General features: G+C 38.4%; 1 protein-coding gene across 2 annotated transcripts in view; it reads left to right on the forward strand.

The window, feature by feature from the left end:
- Positions 1–17,677, forward strand: part of LRBA (LPS responsive beige-like anchor protein) — a 416,351-nt gene that overhangs the window by 67,527 nt on the left and 331,147 nt on the right. Inside the window, exons 20-24 of one of the 2 annotated variants that reach the window (XM_074154664.1) lie at positions 909–1,032; positions 1,285–1,477; positions 14,874–15,905; positions 16,641–16,730; positions 17,000–17,175. In XM_074154664.1, coding sequence (XP_074010765.1) covers positions 909–1,032; positions 1,285–1,477; positions 14,874–15,905; positions 16,641–16,730; positions 17,000–17,175 — 1,615 coding nt within the window. The remainder of the gene's footprint in view (positions 1–908; positions 1,033–1,284; positions 1,478–14,873; positions 15,906–16,640; positions 16,731–16,999; positions 17,176–17,677) is intronic. The other variant, XM_074154665.1, reaches the window with a different exon arrangement.

The raw sequence follows: 17,677 nt of genomic DNA on the forward strand, positions 1-17,677 counted from the left end.
AAATCTTTATGAAGCAAGAGATGTGATGAGATTTCTGCTACTTAAGATTTTTGAAGTTGGCAGTCACTGCTGTGGTTAGTACAGTTATTTGTAGTGTGAGATATGAGTCTGGAATTTTCTAGGTCTAGTAGGCAGAGTGACTTCTAGAGTATCTTTATAAGATTAGTGCTAATACTATCAAATGAGGAATTTCTCTTTTTAAATAAACTGTACAAGGTGAACCAAAACTATCACAGTGACCATGTTCAAATTACACCCTAATTTATTTACAAAGTTAACTTTTTTTAAAGTAACAAGAACAGTGACTACCTCATCGCTTCAAGAAGTAGAATGTACCCACAGTTTTGACTGTCTTCTAAAAATATAGGAAACATGATGCTCATAAGAAATTGGATCAGGAAGGTTTTATCCCCTTTCTTGAACTTCTTGTAACAGAAATTGTTAAGTATAATTGGAAGTCGTTCACATTCTTTGAAAACTCAGTAATATTAAGTTAGAGCAAAATCTATGCATTTTTCTTATATATTGATTTTTATAATGGATGCACTGTATTATGTGAACTTCCTTAGAAAAAGGTTCTGACGGATGCTGATAGCTTGTCATTTGTCATGCAGTAACATTTCTGTTGCTTATACCTATAATTCAAAAAAATTTCACAATGATTTGACTGGGATTCCATTTTCTTCAGCTGTATAGGCCTGCAAATCCCCCTGATGGTGACCAGGTTTGAGAAGTCTTGGAAGAAGGGGATTTCTATTAGTTCAATACTCAAATAGAGATGTGCTTTTTCTCAATATAAAGCTGTTCTATGTAGCGTCACTTTTCCAACATTGTTTGTACAAGATGATGTGCTGTATTTTATGCTGCGCTTAGTACTAATATTTTGTTGCTCATGAACTGTTTTACAGAGATTTTGAAGGTTATTGCAATCCTGCTACGTAATTCTCCACAGTGTCCAGAAACTCTGGAGGTTCGGAGAGCCTTTCTCTCAGATATGATTAAACTTTTTAATAACAGCAGAGAAAATAGGAGGTAAGATAGCTTGCTATATGCACGTGTATACAAAGTAAGTAACAGGGTCTCCTACTCAATTAGGCTCAGTAAGCAGATACAGCTTCATTGCTGTTCAGCAAATTCTATACTCTAGTGTAGTCTTCAATATGTAAAATTAGAGAAGCTTGCACATACCAGCGATTGTAAACTTACTGAATTCCTGACTTAGCTGATGTGTATTTCTATGATATATTTTGAAATTTGATTAAGTAGCATGCGTGTATTCTGCAGGAGTTTGTTGCAGTGCTCGGTCTGGCAGGAGTGGATGCTTTCCCTTTGCTGTTTTAATCCAAAGACTTCTGAAGAACAGAAGATAACTGAGATGGTGTATACCATTTTTCGAATTTTGCTCTACCATGCAATCAAATATGAGTGGGGTGGCTGGCGTGTTTGGGTGGATACACTGTCGATCACGCATTCAAAGGTGAGTGTTTCAAATAGTTGGGAAGTTTTGTTCCATTGTGTAATTAGATTTAGAGCCTTAAAGGGCTCTGTACAGCCCACTCACTGTATCTCACTTTATTGTACAGTGAGATAGCCTTGAAGTGAAGGTCCGTAGTGAAGCCCAGTGTTTATATCTGTTACTGGGCATAACGTTCAAATATTTGACAATCAAATCTTAATTTTGTTGTTCTAACACAAATCTTTTTTTGTTGTTGCTCAAATTGTGATAGTATTAGTTTATACTGAAAATGGTAGATCTTTTAAAAAATGAGATAATCAAATTTCAGGAGCATTTCTGAAAAATTTTAGTGCTGGTTTTGGTTTTTAGCAATGACAGGAACACAAGGTGGCGCACCATATCTATTCATAAGCAAAAATACCTTTTAGTAACATCAAAAGGCTCTAACACAAACCAGTAAAAAGCAAAGAAATCAAAGCTAAGACGGATGCTTCAGCTGTTAAGCTGTCATGGAATACAGGGTGAGAACGCAAATCCTTGCAGTATGAATGAGACTGTTACCCTTCGTTATTCTTTTGTCTGATTTTTTTTTTCTTGTTGTTACAACCAGAATTATATCATAAAAATAATTAGTGGATCTTTGCACAAGGCACAGTAGTATAAAAGATAACTTCCCTGCCTTATTCTGAAAAAAAGTGTGAGGCCAGTGTTGTCCTCCATAATTATCTTGGTTTATCAGAAATATTTACCTAAGATGAATTAAATTATAAATGATACATTTCTAAATGTGTGCAACTTAACCGTGTGAAGAGGAAATCTGTGTGAATCCTAAAGATCACTTTATGATTCTAAGGAATTGTTAGCATTTCTGAGGTCCTTGATTTTGTATGAATTTTCTCTCAAAAAAAGTCAGTCTCTGCAGACAAGAACACTGTTATTTTTGCAGCTCTATTTATTTATCCCATTCATAGCTCCATGGTGGATTATTGGGCTAAGGGGAGACAAATGTAGAAATCTATATAATAAAAGTGTGTGAAATAATATCATTAAATAGTCACTTAGCTAAATGGAATCCAGGTGCAAAGAATCCAAGGCCAAATTTTAACCCTTACAGAGATCACAGTTTAGTTGTTGAAATACCCTCAATCTTCTTTTGTGTCGCCTCTGCAGTTTTCAAAAAAACCTGTTTCTTCTCTTTCCCCCAAGATGCACGGGTGGAGTAGATTGCACAATGGGAAGCTGTAGCCAGAGTAGAGATCCCTAATGTGCTTTTATAGAAACTGGCGTAATATAAAGCATTTCTGTGATGGCTGAGAATTGCTGGGGAACTGTCCCTGGGCAAAGATGGAGAGGGGAGTGAAGGAAGACCACCACCTCTTTACCTCTGTTATAGAGCTTTGGTGTATTGAATTTAAAAATTGTCTAGCATGTTATTTTATAAGCTGTAGTTCTATTCTGAGCCTCTTTTTGTAAGATAATGTAATGTTGGAAATCTCATTTAAACAGCTTCTGTGTCAAAATGATTATATGGATTTTTGGTCATCATCTTCAGTGACTTAATGTGGCTAATCAATGGTCTAGAGTTCACAGAGGAAAAAACAAAGTTTTATTGTGACTCCATGGCCAAATGTTAAGGAAAAAAAAAAAAGAAAAAAGACACAATTTTAGAAATTACCAAAAAAATTGAGGTACAGATAATGTTACTTTGGATTTTTTTTTTTTTCCTGAAAGGCTGTAATTTTTTGCAATACCAGAGTGAATGAGAAAATAATGTTCTTCACTCTTTGTATTTCTCGTTTTTGGTTCCTGGCATAGGGAGGTATCCTTGGTTGTAGAAGTAACTTCCTGTGTCAGCTTTCCAAAGTCTAACTTTGTTGGCTTTCCGGTCAATACGTAAGGACTGTTTGTTCTTCCAACCCTCATTAGAGGAAGCTCAGCGATGAATGGTGAGGTTGGAAGTGTGTGAGTGGTGGCAGAGCTAGCAGCAGAGTGGTGGTGTAGTTTTAAAGGAATCATAAAGGAGTTCATTTTTTTGGAGACATTAGTGCTAATAATATCCAGTTCCAGAAGCCTAAACGAAAATGATTAAACAACAAAAGCACCCAGAATCGAACTTAACAATAGTGATATGAATAATGATGCGATAATCAAGGATTTTAAAATTGGAGTTTTTCACCTTTATTGTGCATTTGCTGTTTTAACTTTTTTATAAATAATACATACAATTTATGCAACTAGTCATATAAAGCTAGATGATGTTTCATAGCTACTTTTAATTCCATAGGCATAAATTAGGATAAACCACAGAAAAAGCTCTCTGTGGTAAAACCTTCCTAATATCTTGAAAATGTCCTTATAAACTGATATTAATATCTAATGATAATGAATTTTTAATCTCTCTAATTTTACTTATTTTGAATGTTCTTGTTTCCTGTTTACCAATATTGAGATTCATGTAGATTCACACATAACACAGCGTAGACATAATTCAGTGGGCAAATCGTTCGATGCTAAGTGCATCTCAGATGTTTTTGATTTCTAGCAGGCTTTCAGAGTAATGTGGGAATTATGGGAACAAAAATATTTCCTTAACATTGCTAAGAGAATAACCAATTTGTGGTTTTATTATTACATCTCTAATTGTATTGGGTTACTGCTTATTTTTCCTTTTTACAACCCTTTGCGCCATTCCTGCCACTAATTTATAACACCATTCTATGATAAAGAACTAGTATATAAAGGACTAGTGTTACAGAATTGGATAGGTTTTGCAGAGCTACACATCAAGATACATGCAGCTGCTATAAAAAGCCAAAGAAACTCAATTGCAATTTTATTGTCCAGTTTGATAGATTTCCTGCCACCTTTGTAGCAGGGAAGCTGTTTGTCACTGTAACCCTCTCCTCCAACAGCTGCACAACGTTTTATAAGCAGCAACGGCTTTTCTGGCATAATTGCACTGCGTTGGTTTCCTTGCTCTCGGAATTTAGAAGGTGCAGGTAACCTTTTAAAAGCCAAAATTTTTTAGTATAACTCATGTATTTTGCTCATTTCCATATTATATTTTTGATGCTTTCCAAATATTAACGCAGTGTATACTAAGGTGTTTTCATTTCTAACTTCTACTTCATTAAAAATGTTAATGAAAAAATTCAATCAAAACTCCCATTTGTTCTAACTGGCCAGTGATAAATTTACGAAAACCTCTTAAGAACTTCTGTTTTTTAAACATTGTAACCATGCAAGCTGGGCATGGTTACAATTAGATAAAAATGTAATTTTTATCTGTCTAGCCATGTTACTTTGTAAAAAGGAACCAATGATTTTGGGGTTAATAATAGGAAACAAGTAAAGAAGGGTGGACAACTTGCCTCTTTGACCTTTCAGCTTCCCCAAGTTTTAAAAGAATATAATGATTTACGAAGTATAATGCACTCCTAAATTATCTGAATGTTTAAACTACTGGGAATAACTAACATTTGCTTATTTCAGACCCTTAAATATATTTTACTGCTTAAAAGTTGCTTCGTGTTACTGTGCGATTCGGTTAAAGAGAAGATATTTGGGTAAACCGATCTTTTATTTTTAGTAGTGCAAGAAATTTTCATTGAGTAAGAGTCAGAAATGTTAGTATGTATAAGCTATAGTTTTATTGCTGTATAAGTGGAAAAATTTTGGTCACTGATCTGAATGGGAAGAAGTATAATCTTAAAATGTTAGTGCTGTGTCTGTAACATACAGTATATTTCTAAATACTTGTTAGTTTTCAGTCTAAGGAAGTACAGTTGTAGTAAACGTTGGTGAGTGTTCAGTGAATTTTTATGTACTTTGGTGCCCGACTCGTTTAATACAGGAGGAAAAGAGCCAAAGGTGTGCACAGCACTTACATGTATTGTGTTTGCCTGATTTCCATCCCTGTCAGACGAGGGGAAAAAGGGTAAAAGCAGCAAAGATTAGGTGGTGGAAGAGTTAACATATGATGGCAATTTAAAAACTAAGTTGCAGAGAAGTGAACATGGCTCAGTAGCTTTAGAAAGTAACAGGCCATCAGGATCTCTTGAGTCCCAATCCCATTGACATTCATGAGTTATTGAGGATGGGTTTGTCTCAATTTTTTTTTTTCCCCCCTCCTCGAAGAAGATAGTGTCTCTCGCAGTGGTACGTGCAGGCATTTTGAGGGCTTCAGATGTTCTTCAGTCCTCTGACAAGTGTGTGTGCGTTGCCCTGCGGGGCAGCAGAGGTAGCCAGCCAAGAGAGCCATTGTGCTACTGCAGGTTTTTAGGTTTCCAGTTGTGTGATGCTCAAGGTATCAATGAAGCGAAGCTGGGGAAGACACAAATTCAGTAGCACGCTTGGAATGCTTAAATATATAAATATACGGGTCATGGTATAAATAGTTATTTATAAAAAAGTATTGCTTATCCTAGGTAGAAATGATTCTCACTCAAGGGGTCATCTGAATTAGGGAGAGCAGAAGGAACTTGGAGACTAGAATGTGCAGCCTCCTTTAAAGCTGTGGACCCTCCAAGATGTGTGGTTATATCACAATCCTTCACCTTTTGTAGGTGTTTCCTTGTTACAGCTTCTTTTGTAGTAGGTGTGTGGGAAGGCTTTTCCTAACCGGTTCCTCTGAGGAGAAGAAAGTATTTTCATAATTCAGAAGGCAGAATATTCGGGGGGGAGGGATGTTGTACCAGTGATGGTGGGCTTTTATGCATGCAGCATGTATGGCTAATGGGGAGCTCCTCTATATCCTTATTCACTCAGTTTGAGTGAGTGGAATGTCATGAATAAAGCTGCAGGATGCTCAAATTTTACTAATTTTACTGAAAAGTGTGAAATGGGGGATAGGAATAGAGTGAGCAAGGTAAAGTGAGAATTTATGAAGCAGGAAAGAACAGGATCAGCTGGGTAGAGGAAGCCGCACCAGAAGCCTTAAAGGCAGAGTGTACTAGGGATTTGTTACTGGTTGCCAATTGCCAGAGGTCTCAAAAAGAAGAAATGGGGAAGCATATGCAGCGGAAAGAAGCGATGCATAAAGAGGCAAACAGGTATGAGATAGTCTTCCTAAGCAAAGATGACCTGAAAAGAGAATAGATTCTCATCTGTGTACCTCGGTATAAAAATCGTTGGAAGATGGGACCTGTGTCTGCAGCCTCAAAATTGTTAGTGGCCTCCTTTGCTGTTGCTGCAGAGTTTGAGGCAACCCTCCTCTGTACTTGCTGCTACCTGTGTTCAGCTAGTGGCTGTGGGGACCGAATTGAGCCTCTGGGCTGTTATAGAAAGGATGGACGTGGAGTCTCTGCTACAGGGCTGCTCACAACACATGGAGACGTTGGAAAAGGCTGGCCAAAGAGAGAAGTGCACGAGACCTATAGCTGCGTTATTATGACAAGGCAGAGTTTGACAGTCTGCTGAACTGTAGGAATGGTGACAGGGATTGAGATAGAGAGGAAATACATACCTCGAGAGGGTAATGTGCTCGTGCCTTGCAATTAAACAAATTAAAAGCAATAGTTGCATTAGTGAAAGCGAGCAAATACATGTCTGGTATGCTGTTTCAATTTATTATTGAATGGTGATGTAACAGCAAGCTATACCTTGACTTCATTTGAAAATAAAACGCTGCCAACATACATAAAATTATCTCTCAGACAAGCAAAGACTGTTATGAATGATATTGAGTAGTGTTTGCTTTCTTATTCTAGACGTTATATGCATGCATATTTTTTTTTCCTCAAGTTGAGGAGAAAAAAGGCAAAACTGTTGCCACTTAGATGAAAATGCAGGATGCAGGAACATGAAAATGTCTTGGTACAGTGGTTTTAATTCTCCACCTCCTCCCCCTTATGAGTCAGTGAATGCTTTTTTTGGTGGAAGCTTAGATTCCTTCTAGAAACTTCTCATGTGTAACGTCCTGCATAATATATGTTAATTTGCTTTTCTTAGCTTTCATCTGTGAAGCACTCAAAAATAACCCAGAGGTTCTTCAGGTCGGTGGGTTACAGACTGTAAGTCAGTGTATGGTGCACACAGTACCTTTGTATCTTTCACTCCCCTGAATTGAAAATTAGGTTTGATATCTTCAGGTATTGGTGCCTCCTGTCTAAACAGACCTGTTTTTGTTTGGAGATTAGTTTCTACGTTTGAACAGTTAGCGTTGCTAGAGGAGAAGTGGAAAAACAGGTCAATAAAGTCCTTGTTAAGATTTAAAAAGTTGTAACGCTTTCTGGAATTATGAAGAGTTTATTGATGGTGTCAGCAGCACAGGAGCTAGTTTGCACTGAGCAGACTCTATAAGGAAACAGCAGTACTATATAATTGTCTGACCTGGCTGTCAGACATTCCCTTCCTCTCTCTGCTCTACAAAATTGCCCACCTGATAATGAAAAAAAGGACAAAATCTTAATGTATAGTTAAAATATTTTCCCTGTGTTCTTTAATGCAAATGCCAATCATCTTAACCTTTTTCTTTGCTGTATGCAAATTTTTCTCCTTGGCAATTAGTAAATGTTGCATGTCGAATTAAGTTAAAATTGATGGCAGAGGCAAATGTTGCAGTTATTAGCTCACAAGTGTCTTTAACTAGTAGTGCGTAGAGATGCATTCCAAGCATTGCAAACGGCTATGGATTAACCATCAAATGATGGTGAAGATTAATGATTGGCCTTTTAGCTCCCTAATTTAGAACAATTTCTAGTAATTAATTTTGTATTATCAGCTTTACAGTTGCAAATGCCTTAAGGAAAATAAAAAATGACTTAAGTACGTTCAAGGTTCTTCAAACTAACAGTTGTCCTGTAAATTGTTGCATGCTTGCAGATCCTTGTGTTTAATCTTTAACACCCTTATATACTATCTCTTGTCTACTTGGATTTAGTAATCAGAATTTCTACTTCATTTTGCATTTTGTTGATGCTGCTTTTGTTAACCTTAGGTGTTTTCTTTGTAGGGTGTATTTTCTGGCTTTGTGAACTTATGTGCTTCTTAAGTGCCGTGTCATACAACAGAAGTGTGGGGGAAGAATTGTCTAGTGCCTCCATTTTAATACAGCTATTTCTTGGTTTCCTTGTCAAACCAAATTACAAATGAATATAGCAAGCAGAACCATTTATACAGGCTTGTTGAAAAGCTGGATTTCACAAAGCAGTATTTCTTAAATTTGTTCTCTTTTTTTGCATAAAGAAAACCCCAAACTCAAAATGCATGTTTGAAAAACACTGGTTTAGGTAGTCTGCATTATTTTGTGCATTGCTGTTTTAATTGGAATGTTTTTTAAAGGACAACATTTAATACATTAAGTGACATGAATTCTTTCTGATGTTCATGGTGGAAGTAGAAATTGCTATCCTTTCTAAGTGGATTTGGGGTTTTTTTTTTGAGTGATGTTCTCCTGTAGTTCTGTATTGTCTAATTTTCTTTACCAGGGTGTCTCTCCTTTCAGTGTCTTGCATTGTTCTTAAATCAACATAGATTCTCAGTCTGGTTTCCAGAGTGTTGCCCTGTAATGGCTTCCAAATCATTGTCTATTCCCTGTTTCGGATGAGACTGATTGGAAAATCATGTTGCGTCCCTGTGTGTGCATAGTATTTGTAACTGTTGACCATAGCTGGGCAAAGATCAATTTGTTGCAAAGTTAGTTGTGTCTCTAACCTGTACATTCAGTAGAACTCACACTTGTAACTTTCAATGGTCTTGTTGGAAAAACAAAACTGCTCAGTTTTTAATTCATGGTTCACATATAACATTAAAAATTAACACAAATACCTATGGTGCCTATCTGACTTCCAGGTAGCACATGTAGGTTATTAAGAAAAACAAAGCGTGCAACAAGAAACTCTTTTAAGAGACAAAAGAGAGAAAGTAGCATGGGAAGATTTTGAATAATGAATAAGATAAGTATGTATTTCTAATAAATACCGGAGGGCTTTGCTGAAACAGTGCATAGTTGTTAGATGAAATCTGGTTTCGTGATTGTTTGGATTATAAAAAATAGCAAGTCTTACATCTAGAACTTTTCTTTCAGCACTGAAATTTTAAGTGTCTCTAAAATTAAACAAGAAGTTATGATGTGAAGGAAAGAGCTTGGAGGCAGGGGGACCCTGTTGTTGGCAAGCAAATAAGAACTTAAGCTATTAAGAATAACTGAAATCTTGGCTATGGCATGTTTATTACAGAGGCAGTGAAGTTGCTAATGAGGGGCCAGAAAATTTGGAGCTTTCAGTAACATAATATTAAGTATGACGTGAACATAACAATCGTGTTAGGATCGTGGAGATGTGGTGGAATGATTCCTGTGACTAGAATGATGTAATGAAGGGTTACCAGCCCTTTAGGAAGTCTAGACCGGGAAGATGAGGAATAGGAGTTGCCCTTTGTGCAAGAGAGGAGTTGGAGTGCACAGAGTTCTGCCTGGGGGTGGATAAAGAGCCAACTCAAAGTTTCTGGATTAGGATTAAAGAGAGGACTGGTGACATTATAGTGGGTGTCTGCTACAGGCCACCTGACCATGAAGAACAAGCAGATGAGGTCCTCTACAGACAGATAGGAGCAGCCTCAAGTTTGCAGTCCCTGGCCCTCATGGGCCTGATAAATGCTGGAGGGACAACATGGCAGGTCATAAGCAATCCAGGAGGTTCCTGGGATTCATTGACAACTTCTTCCCTCCTCCAAGTGATAGAAGAGCAAAAGAGGAAAGGTGTTTTGCTGGATCCTCATGCTCACCAACAACAAGGGTCTTGTTGGGAACGTGAAGGTCAAAGACAGTCTTGGCTGCAGTGACTGTGAGAAGGTGGAGTTCAGGATCCGGAGGAGAGCAAAAGCAAGCTTACAACCCTGGACTTGGGGAGAGTGGATTTTGACTTGTTTTCAAGCAAGGTTGATTTAATGCTGTTAACAAGATGATAAATTTGTTTGGTAAGAGAAAATCTGAAGCTGCAATAGGCTTTTATAAAGGCTTGGTAGCACACTAGAGAAAAGTCAGAGTTACAGAAAAAGAGCACATCACAGGTTGTACAAACCCAGATGTAACTAACTGGCCATTTCTCCAAAAGTAGTTGCCAGCATTGTAGAATGTGTTCATGGAGTCAAAAGTGAGAAGTCATAAAGTAGCTTGCTTTTACTCCTGCATATGAGTTTAATGAGACTTATACTGGAATGATGCATGAAAATACGGATGTTCACACTATTAAAGATTTCTTGAAGAGCTGGAAAGGTTGCAGAAGGGCGTCACAGGAAGGATTCTAGTCCTTCAGAATGAAACCTCATTCTTTTTAGATGGTCCTGTTTTTTCTCCATATTTTGGTCTTTTGAAAACATGGTTATCATATGTTAAAGAAAAAAAAACAAACATGTTGAAAACATGGTATTTCTTTCTCAGGAAGAGGAAAAATACCTTCCTGAGGTATTTTTAACAACTCAAAAACACAGACATAATTAGTGACTAGAAACTGAAGCTAGACTTTCAAAATGAAGAGGATACTTTTTTAAAAAAAAAAAATAATTAAGATGGTAGATTTGAAACAAATGATCCAGGGGAGATTTCTTCTCTTGATTTCTAAAACCAGGGCCAGACAACTTTCTGGATGCTGTCAGCCAACTCATGTCACCAAGCTGAACGTGTAGGAAAGTGGGTTAAAATCAAGGGCTGGGTTAGATGACCTGCTGTTACTTTCTGGCCTTAATCTTAGCATTTCCTTGAAGTGCTAAGAAGAGAACTGATTATATGCTTTTAGAATGCATTTAAAGTTATATTCCTTGATGCTTGCAGTTTCTTCTAACCAGGCGGGTAATGTATCAAAGCACTTCTGTAGATAGGGCTGCCAGAACTTTATATTGCTGTGAGAGCTGCTTGTGTTTCGTAAGGACCAGTGTAAGCATCAAGGGTTGCTCGATGAAAACTTGCAATGCTGTGAATGTGCTCTTTTTGCAAGGTGGATTTAGTAACCGCCAACCCTGCAAAACATCTCGATGATTCGTTCCATTAAGATTGAATTGTTACTGTTATTGAACATGTTCCGTGAGTCATGTCCTACTCTCCATTGCATTCAAGTTTGAGCACTGAAGAAAATAACGTTTTATAACAGGTCCCTCCAGCCACTCTCTTGTGATCACCTTAGTGTCATTGTGCCTATCCCCATTTGTACTGGGGAGAGATGGCAGCAGCAGTAATAGAATTTGACATACGTCTCCCTCATTTGCCCCTTTCCACAAAAAAGAAAAAGAAAAAGAAAAAAGAAAAGGGGGGGTGGGGAAGAGAGTAAGTACCATTCTCATCTTTATCTTTTTCTTGCTTTGTTTTGGTTTAAGAACGAATGAAGTAAGATTTTGAGGCTAGACCTGAGACTTGTTCAACAGTTTTGGAAGCAGTGCATAACCAGAGTAGAATCCACTTTTTTGTTTGCACGTTACTAATTTAAAACTAGTAGAGGAAGACTTTTTTTTTTTTTTTTAAACAGGAGGAGGAAGTTATCCCAGTTCTATTGCTAGAGACTTAAGTTTCAATTAAATCAACTCAAACAAATAGCATCCTTCAGGTCACGTGTTAGAACAGCACACTGCTCCTACTATAAACTTTAGTTTATATTTGATTGAAAATAGTGTGTTAAAAAGCTAATATTGACAACAGAACCTGCCAAGAGTATTGCTTTTTACCTTTGCTCTCTCTTTGCTCCTTTCTGATTTGTTAACTATAATTTCTAGTACTTTTTTAAACCTGTCAAGTTATTTTTGACTTACATGTATTGTCTTAGGAGAAAATATTTGTACTGGCTAATCGTCACATTGAATACCATGTACATGGAATTTTTAGATGAGATCCAAATGAATGAGTTTAGTATGTAAGAGAATAAGAAAATGAGCATTCATATATTTAGTAAAATGTGCTGCTCTGCTTTGTCTTATGGAAAATGTTTATGATAAAGAAAATAGTTAAAAAAAAAAACCACAGCAGCTTCTATGTTGGGAAAATTTTGAGAACTAAGCTTGCAGATAGATTTATCTTCTATAACAGAAGTGTGTGTTTAAATCCTTAATAGAAAGGTATGGATAAACTAAATTGAATGATGGTGTAATAAAAACTTCAGTTATTCTAGTGAGATTTTCTTTCAACACACAGCTATTTATTTGGGCAAATTAGTTTTATCAATATGTATAAAAAGAATTCTTTTACCTGGAAATTTTTTTATATGCTTAAAAACAATAATAAATTCTTTCAGTTCATCCATAGTAAGGTTTTTTCACTTTAATCAGATTGTGTAGCTGTTCTCGTGTGTCTTTTAGACCAGGTGAATAACATCCACCAGAGGAAAAATCTGCTGGAGAATTTTAAGTGTCGTTTGGAGGTCCCCGGGATTTTGGTTTCCTTACATGCTTCTCTATGCTCTGGCTTTGTGGAATTGTATTGTACTCAAGGTGGTGAAATGATCTAAAAGCTCAGCTAAAATATGTGCCCCTGCTGCTTGTCACAGTGTCCCCCCCCCCTTACAGAAGATCATCCTGCCAGTCCTCCACAAGAAGGGCCAGAAGGATGATCTGGGGAACTCCAGGCCTGTCAGTCTGACCTCGGTGCCTGGGAAGGTCATGGAACAGATCACCCTGAGTGCCATTACACAGTGCATGAAGGACACCCAGGTGATCGGGCCCAGCCAGCACGGGTTCATGAGGGTCAGGTCCTGCTTGACCAACTTGATCTCCTTCTATGACAAAGTGACCCGCTTGGTGGATGAGGGAAAGGCTGTGGATGTTGTTTACCTGGACTGTAGTAAAGCTTTGATACAGTCTCCCACAGTATCGTCCTGGAGAAACTGGCTGCCCATGGCTTGGATGGGAGGACTCTGCGCTGGGTTAAAAACTGGCTGGAGGCCGGGCCCAGAGAGTGGTGGGGAATGGAGGTAAATCCAGTTGGCGACCGGTCACGAGTGGTGTCCCCCAGGGCTCGGTACTGGGACCCGTTCTCTTGAACATCTTTATCAATGATCTGGACGAGGGGATCGAGTGCACCCTCAGTAAGTTCACAGACGACACCAAGTTGGGTGGGAGTGTTGACCTGCTGGAGGGTAGTAAGGCTTTGCAGAGGGATCTGGACAGGCTGGATGGATGGGCCGAGGCCAATGGGATGAGGTTCAACAAGGCCAAGTGCTGGGTCCTGCCCTTGGGTCACACCAACCCCCTGCAGCGCTACAGGCCTGGGGCAGAGTGGCTGGAGCTGCCTGGCAGAAAAGGACCTGGGGGTGTTGGTGGACTGTGGGCTGAACATGAGCCAGCAGTGTGCCCAGGTGGCCAAGAAGGCCACCAGCATCCTGGCCTGTGTCAGGAACAGCGTGGTGAGTAGGACTTGGGAGGCGATGGTCCCCCTGTACTGGGCACTGGTGAGGCCCCACCTCGAGTGCTGTGTCCAGTCTTGGGCCCTTCCCACAAAAAAGACATTGAGGTGCTGGAGCGGGTCCAGAGAAGGTCAACGGAGCTGGTGAGGGGTCTGGAGCACAAGTCTTATGAGGAGAGGCTGAGGGAGCTGGGGTTGTTCAGCCTGGAGAAAAGGAGGCTGAGGGGAGACCTTCTCACTCTCTACAACTCCCTGAAAGGAGGGTGTAGCCAGGGGGGGTCGGTCTCTTCTCCCAAGGAACAGGCGATGGGACAAGAGGAAATGGCCTCAAGTTGCACCAGGGGAGGTTTAAATTGGGTATTAGGAAGAATTTTTACACAGAAAACGTTACCAAGCCTTGGAATGGGCTGCCCAGGGAAGTGGTTGAGGCACCATCCCTGGAGGTATTTAAAAGACGGGTTGACATAGGGCTCAATAACATGATTTAGTGATGGGTTGTTGTTTTTTGGTGTGGTTTTTTTTTTTTTTTATTTTATCAGAGTTAGGTTGATGGTTGGACTAGATGATCTTAAAGGTCCCTTCCAACCCAGATGATTCTGTGATTCTAAGGTTGTCAGCTTTCTCAAATTTAGTAATTCTCTGGATGCTATGCTGTTGCATGTTTATCTGCATCCTATACAATTACATGAATGCAAGTAGCACAGATCACTCTAATTACAGATGACTGTAATTAGCCTAGGAAATAATGCAAATATTAACCTTTGAACTTTTTCACTTCTTTTACTAGAAGTAGTCTTTAAAACTCTTGAGTACTTCTAGTAAACATTAAATTTCCTATCCTTAGGATCAGTCTAGAATTTTTTGACTCTGGTGGGGTTTTTTTTCTTTCTTTTGGCCAGGAATAACAGGTACACTTAAGAAAAACATGCTCTCAGTTGAAGTGATCTCCAACGTGAAATTGCTTTTTATCATGAAGACAGTATTAAACTTGTAGTATAACTTTGTGATTTAAGCAATGATTTTTGGATTTTTTTTTTCCAGAGAAAACAGTCTATAATATATAATTTTAAATGTACTTTCAACTCTTTCTTTTAGGTAACTTTTGAAATGCACAAAGAGAGTCTTTCTCAAATGTACAGGGAGTACCAAGGGAAAGGAAGTGAAGGGAGTGGAATATGTTCTTCAACTCCAATTAGAACAATCTCTGGAGTTAGTAAAGAAGCTGAAATCAAGGGAAAGGAGCAATGTTTGGAGTTGAAAGAAGATGCTACTGCTCCTTCCTGTGTTATTGATGATGGTATGGCGTGCAGTACTGAAAAAAGAGAGACAAATACCTCATCACACGGTGACCAACAAAGTCCTTCAGTAGGTAATCACAGGGAGGAGTTAGAGGGGGAAGACAGTGAGACTACACAGGATTTAGAAGCAGCATCTAGTGTGGAATTTTCTCCAGAACCAGAAGCCATAAAGCCAAGTGTTTCAGAAATTAGTACTGGAATAGCTGAAGCAATTGAAGATTCTCTGAGCAAAGCTGACGAGCTTGTGCAAGAAACAGTAGCTGTAACTGCTGCTTCTTTAGCTATGCCAACTACTTTGGAAGGAGAAACACCTGAAAGTCCAGAAAGACTGGAAAAATCAACAGTAGAGGTGGAAGATGAAGATGACTTTGTTGATTTGAAAGAGGAAAGTAATATGCCTTTGGCTTCAGAAGGGTTTGCAGAAAGGAAGGAAGAAGGTAGCTCTAATGAAAACGAAGTGACAAAGCAGGAAAAAGCAACAGAGAATGAACCTGAATCTGTGCTTTTAAAATCTGAAGACGCTGAAGGTGTGGATGGGAAAAAAGAACAGCTGACTTCTTTACCGGAAACAGTGAGTTCTGCAGTTCAGGAAGCAGCGACTCAGCTACATTCAGAAGGGAAAAAGAATCTAGAGGAGGAAAAGATTCTTCGTAGTGAAACCAAAACAACTGAAGAAAATGCAAATGTGCACGTGTCAGAGCCTGCTGGAGCCTCTGACAAAAGGATCGCCAAGCTTGATGTTTCTAGTGTTGCATCAGATACAGAAAAACTGGAACTGAAACCTAACACATGTCTAGAAGCACCTCTGCCCCCCAGATCCATACCTGAGGTAAATTCTACCTGTCCTTCATCTGTCTAGCTTAAAAAGAAATGGAAGTTCTTATATTTTAGGAGATTTTTGAAAAAATGTGTTCATACACAGTTTGAGGAATTTAATGTGTTATTTGAGTGTTTATTGTATGAATTTGAGTTATCTAAAAAATACTTTTGCCCCTCCATTAAGATAGCCATAATTCTTACTAATTGGTGTACTGAGAAGTGTCTCAGATTTTATTCTTTGTACATCCACCTATGGGTGCTGATTGAGACTGTTTGGCTAGATGGATGCTTCATCTGTGTTAGTACTTCTTAAGTTTGAAGAACTGAAAGGCATTTATATGCTCTGAGAGGATTTTATCTAGAATTTCTTCTGCTTCTTTAAACAACTTCCCTTTTCCTCTTTTCAGTCTGGTGTCTTATAATCACAACTCTTATAATTATTGAGAAGTGAACATTGCTTGTGCAGAAAAAAAAATAGCACTAAGTTTCATATCCTGCTGGAACTTGTGAAAATATTTTTTTTACACTAGCTACTCTGCAGGAGGTGTGAGAGATATACGTATATTTGAAACTAAAATTTGATAGGATTGTCAATCCATCACACCAGCCTACCTTTTTTTGTGCAAGCATAATTTAAAACTGGGCTTCTGTTGTATGCTACGCTGCTCCACCCCTCCAGCCTTTAGTTTCTAACTCAGCTTTTCCTGGTTGAATAGTCACATATCTGAGTACTTCCCTTCTGCAGAGATACCTGCTAATGGATGCTCTTCATTCTGCACCATTCTTCCTTAAAGGAGGAAAACCACTGTCTACAGCAACATATACTCCCCCTGTGGTAAGGTTGGGTTGCTGCTTGTGTATGCCTAGACTGACAGGTGCGGTAGTGCAGCTCTAGACTAGCCTGTAGGTCTGGTATCTCCAGTAAGTAGCATTTGTGTCGTAGTTTTAGCTTTTATTTGTACATGTACACAGTCTAAACTTGTTGAATATTTAAAAATCTCAAGTCTATTAAATGCATTTCAGTGTATGCCATGGAAACTAATAACCAGAGTGTGGTTTGGTTTTTTTTTTATTTTTCCTTGTGTCTGCAAACTGTGTATTCAGACTTTAAGACAGCAAGAGTCTTCAGGACAAGAGCTAGCTGCTACATCAGATGGGCAAAGAAGAGACTCTAGGTCAACTGTGTTCCGTATTCCTGAGTTTAAGTGGTCACTGATGCATCAGCGCTTGCTCACAGACTTACTCTTTTCCATAGAAACAGATATACAGATGTGGAGAAGGTAAATTTCTATGCTTTATATGGAATGATCTAGACTTGCATTTCAATTTTAATTAACTTGAGATTTTGTTGAAACTGGATCAGAGTTGCTCTTTGACCTCAAATTTTGCACACCTGGTAGTAGCCTGCCTTACTTTGTGACCTACACCCAACTATTTTTAGATTGTTTTTTTTAAAGACTCTTTACAGACATAAATGTGTATTGGTTGAAGGCCTGCATGTATATTTTGACTGAAACCCTGGCTACATTTACGTCAGTGGCAGTCTTGCTGTAGATTTTTATTGGACCATGGTTTTCATCTGTGTATGTAAGGGCCTGCATCTTTTTATTAGTATCTAAATATGGACTAAAAAAAAATAATCTATCCCAAATAGTGTGTATTACTTCTGCATTTACACACACTATGTTGCTGCTTTGATAGCGTTCTGTGAACACAGACATGTTCTATGCATTTAAAAATGAAAAGGGATCTTGAATGTAATCATCAAGATGAATTCAGTAA

The sequence above is a fragment of the Numenius arquata genome, chromosome 10 (assembly GCF_964106895.1).
Source record: "Numenius arquata chromosome 10, bNumArq3.hap1.1, whole genome shotgun sequence".
NCBI lineage: Eukaryota > Metazoa > Chordata > Aves > Charadriiformes > Scolopacidae > Numenius > Numenius arquata.